Source organism: Pagrus pagrus (genome assembly GCF_965226575.1).
Source record: "Pagrus pagrus genome assembly, chromosome: 1".
Taxonomy (NCBI): domain Eukaryota; kingdom Metazoa; phylum Chordata; class Actinopteri; order Spariformes; family Sparidae; genus Pagrus; species Pagrus pagrus.
In genome coordinates, this window is record NC_140185.1 from 20,107,587 (window position 1) to 20,117,497 (window position 9,911).

Consider the following 9,911-nt stretch of genomic DNA (forward strand, 5'->3'; position numbering starts at 1 on the left):
CGCCCCCCTCTCTCTCTCTCTTGAGCTGGCAGCTATTGTACAGGAATCCTCCTCCTAAATTGAAGAAGATCCAAGTTGAATCCTACAGATTCTCACATATTGCTACAAAATTATTAGGATAAACGCCAGTGGAGGCTGAATACAACGGTCTATATTGCACTTAATAAGTGATCAATGGATGAAAAATGTCTTATTTCACAATGAAATACTGAGATGACACAAATTGTGTGCAGCAAAGTGCAATCCCGAACACGTTCAATCCTGTGTAATTATTTCACGAAACCAAAAACGGTCGGATCAAAAAGCAAAAGGGAGCCGAGAGAAATCCAACTGTGTTGCAGTCCCGCTGTCTGCCCGTGGGGGCCGCTGTTTCGTCATATCAGGACGACGAGGACCACAAGGAGAGCACAACTGAGTGCACAAGACTACACACTTCAATTACTTTACTTAAGGACAGCTCTCTGAGAGCTGAACTAGGCTGCTGCCTGTAAAACAATGTTGTAAAGTTTTCTTTTGTGTTGTTGCCAGCTGGGTTGACTGATACATGTGTTCACCTTCAGGGAAAATGCACATTGATCGACATCAGACTTAAAATGCTGCTCAAATATTAATTCAATTTAAGAGGAATTAAAAAGACATTATGAACTTATCAAAAGTAACATTTGTGTAAAGATGGCCATCTAAACAGAAAATAATGTTATTATTTAGAAAGGGGCAGCTAATATAGGTTTTGTTTGTGGAAGGTGAACTATGGTGGGTAAAAGTGTATAATTTTTCTTGTACAATTGTTTTTGGAAATTAAACGCTGATGAACCAAATATGAATGAATGATCTATCAATAAGGTTCCATTTTTCTATTGCTCTACATGTGCATCTGTGTCTTCTGTCAATGTACCATGGTGTTATCCGACTTAATATTCGTATTTTATTTTTGCTGCACCTATATATCATATCAATTTGTCTGTTTCAGCCTTTTATTTTTCAAGGCGACTATGTCACAACAGTCCCAAGTACAAGAGTTAAGGCTGCAAATTAGTATTTATTTACAGTTTGAAGCAATTTACAGGTATTAGAAGAGATATATTGCTCATTTTCAGGTTCATAATTTTATTATTAATTTTATTTTATATTACTAGTAGAATAGGTTTACATGCTTTAGTGCTTAAAAAACACATCAATTTTCTTATACTGTCCAGTGTTGCTCCTGTCTCTTTAAGGTCCCCCCTCCTGAGTCTCCTCTGATTGGTGAGCTCACACACGCCTGAGCCAGCACCGCTAACAACAACGGAGCAGCTGTGCTAAAACAATCCATATGAGCCTAACTAGCAGTTCTTATTACATTATGCAAATGTGCGACTCTGTGACGTATTGTGATGTCACAAGGTCACAGAATTAAAGGCGGGACTACTGACGAGGCGTTTCAGGAGCAGTGTTTTCTGTGGGAGAGAGGCACTTCTGTTGGAGCGGACTTTGACCATTTTAACTTTTAAGATCTTTAACATGCACAAACACCTATAAAACACACTGGAGGAGTGGAAAAAAACAAAAAAGGATAATAGGTCTCCTTTAATCACTTTTTACTGGCCGTGTAATGTGGCGTGAAAAATGAGACCCCTGTCTCTCTCGGTTGCCTATACAAGCCTGTGGATGATTTGTTAAAGTTGTGTAATGCTGCTGGACAGTGGATTTCTTCATGAAGAACTCGGGTTGGGTTTTCTGTGACGATGTGACTTGATGCACATTCTCGAGTGCCTTGTGTCGCGTCGCTAACAGAGAGCAACAGTAGCTAACATTAGTTTAGAAATGAAGTCTGCAAACATAAACTAACGACTGGCTTCCAGCACAACACAGAATTTCCTCAGAGCCCCTTTAATCTGACAATTACGTTTTGCATTACGTTTATAGTTTATAAAATGTTAGATAATACTGAAAAATGCCCACTCCAAATTTCCAGTCCAAAAGCTGTTACAGAACAGATAAAAGGACAAACCTTTTTTGGACCTTCTTTCTTCATTAGACCTAAACTATTAATTGGTTAATAAAATTGTTGCTGATGAATCTTTATGTCAATCAACTAATTAAGTAATTGGCCAATCATTTAAGCTGTACTACGGAAGATAAATAGACTTTTGGCTGCCTTTGGTGCCTTTACAATAATCTTAATGTGAACTACCACTGAATAAATAAACATTTGATAGACAGAGAGAGAAAAAGGCGAGTGCATCTGGTACCTCTACAGTGAGAATCCTCCACCTGTCCACACTGATCGGCTCGCCCCACCCACCTGCCCTCTCTCTCCCTCTGGTGGACACACACACATGCCCCCACACACACACACACCAACAAACACACACACACACACTTACACACACATAGCCATGGAGGTGGACAGAAGACAAAGCTGACACCCTCCTGACCCTTCCTGTGTCTATAGAACAAACAGAACCAGCTTGTAAAGTACACACAGACAGCTGCTCTGCCCTAACTCAAGTCTCACCATTCTCGCCAGCAATTGAACACAAATGCTGCCTTCACATCGAGCCAGGAGGACTTCTGAAAAACGGTGCAGCACTGATTAAATAACGTGAACAAGCTTGCGGGGGGAGGCTTTTTATTTGGAACATAACAGTTTTCCTGCACAGAGAGGGAATAAGTTCAGTTCACCTTCAGTCCAAGGTCCAGAGCTGGTGTTTTTGTTCGAGCCACAATATGCTAACACACACACACACACACACACACACACACACACACACACACACACACACACACACACACACACACACACAGAGAGAGAGAAAAACAACAACATTATGTGCATAAACGGATGCACGGGCCATTACAAGGTGGGGCTGTCAGAGGCAGCTCGTGTAGCGCAGCGTGGTGGAAGTACAGTTGTCAATGAAATGGATGGAGTGTTTATGAAACTCACTGTATTTTTCTCTTTCAGAGTCATGGCCCTAGGTAGCTCTTTACACATGCAGCATTGTGTATGAGTGTGTGTGTGTGTCTCCTTAGTATGTTACTGTGTCCTGTGCAGACTACTGAAAAGGGAAGAGGTGTGTGTGTGTGTGTGTGTGTGTGTGTGTGTGTGTGTGTGTGTGGCCTTGAGTGACAGAAAGGTTGGCGATGGGGGTTGCATCTAAAGAAAGGATTCCTGTCAAGGTGACAGCTCCAAGATTGACAGGATGCTATTCTCCTCGCGAACGGCGTCACTCAACCTGTCAGCCTCCCTGTACGACAGCCTCTCACTCCTCTTAATTTGGCCTTTTGTTGAGCGGTCACTGGGTTAGCTCTGACGCTCCATGTGGCCGCCCTGATAAACTGCACAATGAAACGCACACACATACGGTGGGAACTCGCCTCGATGAACTCTCTGTGCCGTAACACTGTGACTGGTAGTCCCTTTGATAGCATTAAAACCACTTTTGTCTCCTCTTTCTTTCACTCCTCTATCTCTCCATCACCTCACAAACACCCACCACCCTTCTCTGGATTTGACAGCATCTCCTGGATGGTTGAGCACCCACTGAGATATAAGAACCAGGTTAGGTCATTGTGCCGGTATGGAAATGACAATTTCTCTGTGTGTGTCTGTCGGAGTAAAAGCAGGAAAGAAATAGAGAAGTTTGCAGCATTCCCTCCACTCACACATTGTAAATCCTTATGGCAGTCACAGGCTAGTGTGTTGAAATGAGATAAGGCCCTGAGCCGACTGAAAGGAACGCTAGACCCATTGTGTTCCTGCGCTCCTCTCTCTTCTTCTATCCTCTCCTCTCTCATGCACCTTCAACAGACCACACTCTTATGTTAGTGCCAGTAAAGTCACAAGGTTCCTGGCAATCATGACAGAAGACAGAGTACATCCTACTCAATCAAGGAAGAAGAAAAAAAACAAAACGTAACTGAGTTGTGTAATGCTGATTGAAACACTGATAGAAGTCAAGAATCAAGTTTGTGTTGAGAAATTTCCCTTTCCCGAATATGGGTTTTGTAATTCAAACACTACGTTGCTGATAGTGTGCAGAAGAGGATGTTGTTCTCTCAATTTGTGTGCTAACATCTTTAATGTGTCCTCAAGCCGCTCCATAATGTTATGAAAGAGGATGAGACAGTCTTTCTGTAATACGCCGTGGTGTAACGGATCATTGACCCACCCACTCAAGCACGTACGCCGGAATGCTGCTTTTACAAATTGCACCCATAGACCCCCTGACATTTTGTTTGCAATCGAGCAGCAAAGTGTCGGCTGTTTGAATCATCCAGACATGATGGGAATTCAAAATTCAATCCATGCTCTGGAAAAAAAATTATGTCCTCTGAAGCACTTGACTTCCAGGGTTGTTTCTGCAACAGAACAAGAGCGAATAAGAGCACTACACGATGCATTACTGAAGCTATTCCAGTACGTCAGGCTGTTTGTCTGTTCCATGTACTTTTCAGATTTTTTCACTCAATTTGTTTTTGTTCTTTTGAAAATAACAAAGTACCTTTCTTAAATATTTCATATGCTTGCAGGTTTTATTTTCTGTGCCAAGCAAAATATTGCTTCAAGCGCAGGCACATATCTCATATCCTAAGAGAGGAAGAAGAACATAGACAATGTGGTTAAATCGCAGTGAAATTGTACCTAAATTCCTTTGTTAGACATACCACAAATGAATCTGGAAATAAACAGGAAGCAAAGAGTATGGGACACTTTGACAAGACTGCCGGATGATTTGAGAATGACTCATTTCTGGACATTAACTTCTGCTTGCATACAGGTACCGTAAGTGCATGCATCTGTTTTCTTTGGCCAGACTGCCAGGCTGAGTAAGAGCGCTGAGCTCAGGGTCACAGCTGACCAACAGAAGTGCAAACTGACAAAGGAGGAAGTGACACCTGATTATATCAAGTGTTGACTCAAGAACAGGATACGCAGCCTGAGCACAGGGGGAAACAGACAGTAAAATGCCCTCAGTATGCAGGTGAATACGCCCCCGTGCACTCATGAGAAAGTCACTGCTATATATGACTGTCTTTCCCAAGAGACAATATGTGTGTGTGTGCTTCTGTGTGTGTGTGAGAGCGTGTTTGTGTGTGTGCAGACAGTTGGTGGTGCTGGCACTGGAGATAGTGAGTAGAGGGGGATGAGGCACTGTATCAAGTTGTGAACATCTGTTCCTCATAGAAACCACAAAGCTGGTGCTGAGGAAATAGAGAGGGTAACTTCTCTTTCTCCCTCTCCCTCCCTCACACACACACACACACACACACACACACACCTCTCATCACAGCCTCACCTCCTCCCACACATGCCCCTGCACCTTATTTTCCTTGCTTATTTTACTCAGTTTTTCTTCCTCTTGGTGCATCAACATCAACATTTATCCTTTCCAACATGCTTTAATCTCTGCCACATTTATTGTATGTCTGCCAGAGATACAGTGATGTAATCATTCCACCCAGTCGCCAGAATAAATGTTGGCAGTACGTTTCTGGAAACCACAGATATGTTGAAACTACACTCCTTTATGTTGCAGATTTCTTTCTTTCGGTAAAATGTTCAGTTTAATCTTGTGATAAAATGCTTTGCTTAATATGCTGTGGTTACATTTGGCACAGAAACCACTTGGTTAGGGTTAGGAAAAGATCACGTTTTGGCCTAAAATCAATCCAATCCCCAGTATAAATGTTAGTTTAATGCGTTTGTACAAAACCACAGATAAGGTAAAACTGAACATTATGTTGCAACTACGCAATCTACGTTTCTTTAGGTTGAATTTGATCATTTTTCCCTTGTCATTACGCTGTGCTTATGCACTGGTTAGGTTTAGGCACAAAAACTACATGGATAGGGTTAGAAAAAGATTATGGGTTCGCTTAAAGAAACAGTTTTGGTCACCATGATCACGGATGGAGATGGTTCGATTTCTAGTGAAAAATAGCCACAACGGCTGGAAACGTCCTCTGGTGTTTGGGCAGCCTTGTTGGCTTGTAATAAATAGTGCACAACCGACCCCTCCACCTCCCGATATGAAAGGTGCCTAATAAGCATATAAGGTGAACGTGATATGCCACGTTTGGCGGAAATGTTAACCTTGTGTTAACCACATATCTGTGGTTTGCTGCTAATATTATATCCTGGTGACAGGGCTGCTTAAAATACCTGCTTTGGTGGCCACAAACACAGATGGATATTGTCCCAGGGTGTCCAGAGATTTCACGTTCCCACACAAATGTTGAAACGCAGTTGGCTTGGTAGCCTTTAACTCTGCCACCTTCCCCTCCACATCCCATTATGACAGTCGGGTCATAAAGATGCGACGTGAACGTGATATTACACAAATTGTCGGAATGTCAATATGGTACGTAGCCTATGACGTGTACAAGTGGGAAGGAATCAGTGGTTTGCAGAAACGTTGACTACTGACATTTTCTCCAGGCGACTGGGCTGAATCATTAAAGCAATGGAGCCGAGAAAAAGTAGTCAAATTTTCATATCTACATTAAAGTTGCAAAATGTGTCTAGTTTCTAACCAGACGTTATGAATGCGATAACACTGTTCATCAGATTAACTGCTGCGTTATGGTGATGTGGCAAAACTGCAAGGCAAAGCACTTCTGTAAAACAGAGGGGGAAAAAAACGTCTGAATCACAAAATACTAAGTATGGTTGATATACCGACCGCAGATGCACATGATTTTACAATTCTGAGCGGTTGTAATGACTGTGAAAAGAAATTGAGAAATTGAGTCCGTTATCGCAAAGTGACATCAAGATAGGGAAAGCGACAAAGTTATGTACTTATGTACTTATATAAAACTCTTTATATACGAGGAAACTGTAAAAAATAGCCTATTCATAGCTGTAGAGGATTAGGATTGGCACAAAATTATGAAGTCTATGATACAGCAGACGTGAGCCAAGGCTTTGTTAGGGATTCACTGCACCTTCTCCCTCAAAGTCCCTTGATTTAGTCCTTGCTCCTTTTCTTCCTCTCTCCATCTCTCTCATTGCCTTCCTCCCTCTATCTGGGCCTGCTGTGAGGGTGTGCTAGTGCTGGGTGGCAGTTCCTTATTGTAGAGTGTCTATATGAGTGTGTGCATGTCTGCGTGTGTGCGCGCGCGTGTGTGTCTGTCTGTATGCTGTGTGCGGCTGATAAGACCCAGGGAGAAGAGCCAGCGTGCCGACATATTCTTGCCACCGCGGTTATCGCCCGTCGCAGCTGTGCCTGAGCTCTGCGACATCTGCTCCCTCACAGGAAGCCTATGCTGCAGCTCACAACACCTCGCACACACACACACATGCACATGCACACGCACGAACACACACACTGCTTCTTCATAAAGTGTGAACATATTGCTGGACTATACCGCCACACACACACACACACACTCACACACACACACTCGCACACACACACACATACAGTTACATCAGGTCAACTACTTGAGACAAAGAGCTGTGTTTACAGTTCACACTGACACATTTTGATTTCCTCACTGTGTGTGTGTGCGTGTGTGTGCATGTGTGTGACGAATAGGTTGGAGCACCGACACCAGAGTTCTACTGGGTTTTTATCACAGAATTACAGGGGGATGCTTATGACTAAGCCTAATTATAGAGGCCTTATCGCTGCGACGTTCACAAAGCTCATTACTGCCAAGAGACGGCAAGCGCTGCAGGTAATTCACTCCGTTGGGTATTAGTCCCAGCTCTGGCTTACAGTTTCTACATATTTAGAGTCTATAAAATTGGGCCTTTAATGTCTGATTCTTAATGCATCTCTCTCTCCTCAACCCTTTGCTGATTTAAGTGAAGGTTTTCATTTTTACCTAAAGGCACTACTTCAGTGTTTTCAGCGCCTTTAAGAATCAATTACATTTTTTTTTTTCTTCGCTTCCCCTATTTTTTCCTGGATGTCTTTCAAGTATCCCTCATCTGTCTGCAAGTTTTCACTGTGCTGCACCCTCACGACCTGCATGTGTATTAAGAAGCCATTGAAGCCGAGCAGTGAAACTCCAGCATCATTCTGTTCCCTGCAGCTGTATGGGGAAGCCCAGAGGAAGACTCCCCCCACCCACCCAGTGCTCTAAAAAACCTCTTTCCCTTTCCTTTCCAGGGCCAGAGGACGAATGTGCTCCACTGGGCTAGTTAACACGAATGATTTGTGCTTGACAGCTTATATGAAGACCATAATACACTACAATAAGGATGATGTTCAGTTAAATTGCACTTTGAGGCCAATTTATTCCTGATTCATGATTCAATTGGACCTTTAAAGTGAGTTTGTTTTATATAAAAGAACAAAAATGGCTCACTGCATTGGGGAACAAACCCATAAAAAGTCATTTAGACGGTAATGTTTGATGTTCTAACCTTGAAACCCCTGCTTCAATCATCAAATAACAGGTCTTCTGGCGAGATGACGAAACCTCACATTGCCCTTATAGCATGCAGCGCTAAGTCAACACAAACTGATTATCCGTCAATCACTCCAACTTAATGAGCAAACCTGACAGCTGCGGGACCCTCCATCACTCATCGCTGCAACACACTGCCAAAAGAATTCATAAAACAGGTCCTTTAGGATGACAAGCTCCTACCTTCACTACATCTGTAGTGGCTGCTGATCGCCAGGTTTGGATCAAGGCTTCCATGCTGGAGCCTGTGGGTAGTAGAGTGTTTATCCCTCAGCTCTCTGTGGCTGATCAGTGTGACCGTGGGCACACGTGGAGCGAACATTGGAGCGGAGGAAGTCCCGGCTCTCAGGTTGGCCTTCTTCTGGCGCTCCAAGTGGACCTCAGCAGACATGTCCGGACCTTTGAATCCCCACTGCGGAGATCTCAACTTTCCAGTTTCTTTGCGAGGTGAGGGGCTTCGAGGTTAAGTGACGCCAAGCAGTGCAGCAAGACAAATACGAGGCAATTAATGTATAAAACCTCTTTGAGCTCCGAGATGCTAGAAGGCGCTCCTGCTAAACTCTCTCCTCTGTATGTCCTTGGGATTTTGCATATTTTTCTTCATGATATTCAGCCAGTTTGCCTTTGAGGCTGCAGCAGATAATTGTATGACCCACTGAACTGCTGTGCGAGGACAAGGACTCAGCTGTAGCAAAAGCTCCAAACAGAGAAAAACAAGAAACAGCCGCAAGTTGCTTCTTCTTCTTCTTCCATTCACCTCTTCATCCAAGACTTTGATCCTTGTTGTATTATTCCTGGATTCCTCTGGTATTTTTTCTTTGCTTCATATCCGCATAAAACTTGCATTAGAAAGATACCTGATAGATGTACTTATGTGAATACTCCAGACTAAAAGTCTTCAGGTAGAAGTTTCTTTTGCGGTCTCCTTTACTTGGCGCATCTTGTGTGTACATCTTCCTTTCTGTCTTCTTTTCCGTTCATCTTGGTGTCTTGATCTCTCTTCGTTCCCTTCCAGCAGAGTGTGTGTGTATGTCAGCGGCAGGTCAGCTTGTCTCGTGGCTCTGGCTTATGGGCTGTGCTCTCATCTAAACCCTCCTCCTGCCCTGCCTGCCACTGCTGCTCAAAAGAGAAGTGTATGTTAGTATGTAACGGTGTGTGCGTATGTGTGCTCATTGCAGGGCTGCAGCCCCTGGGGAGGCCAAGCAGCAGTGCTGGCTGCGGTGATAGCAGCAGACAGCAGCAGGCAGCAGGACCTGGGCCTCCGTCTGGGCTTCCTCTGTCAGGAACCAGCTGTGTCTGCGGTCAGCAGTCACTCCTTCCCTCCTTGCATCATCCGTAAGTTACCCCCATTCCCTCCTTCCCAGAACCCTTTGCTTCTGTGCACCTTGCTCAGTGGCCATAATGACACTTTCTGTTGTCCCATAGCCAAAAACGAATCCTTCTTGAGCATCCTTCTGCTCAACTTAAGGGTTCAATCCTGTGGAAATGAATTGATCTTTGGTTGT

The 9,911-nt window shown here is 43.6% G+C and overlaps 1 protein-coding gene across 3 annotated transcripts in view; it reads right to left on the reverse strand.

Annotated features, from left to right (window-relative positions):
* The window catches only part of cbfa2t3 (CBFA2/RUNX1 partner transcriptional co-repressor 3), a 44,523-nt gene extending 35,042 nt beyond the window's left edge, over positions 1-9,481 (reverse strand). For all 3 annotated transcript variants that reach the window (XM_084357640.1, XM_084357639.1, XM_084357638.1), the window contains exon 1: positions 8,590-9,481. In XM_084357640.1, the coding sequence (XP_084213766.1) occupies positions 8,590-8,797 (208 nt within the window). In that variant the 5' untranslated portion in view covers positions 8,798-9,481. The remainder of the gene's footprint in view (positions 1-8,589) is intronic.
* Positions 9,482-9,911: the final 430 nt, after the last annotated feature.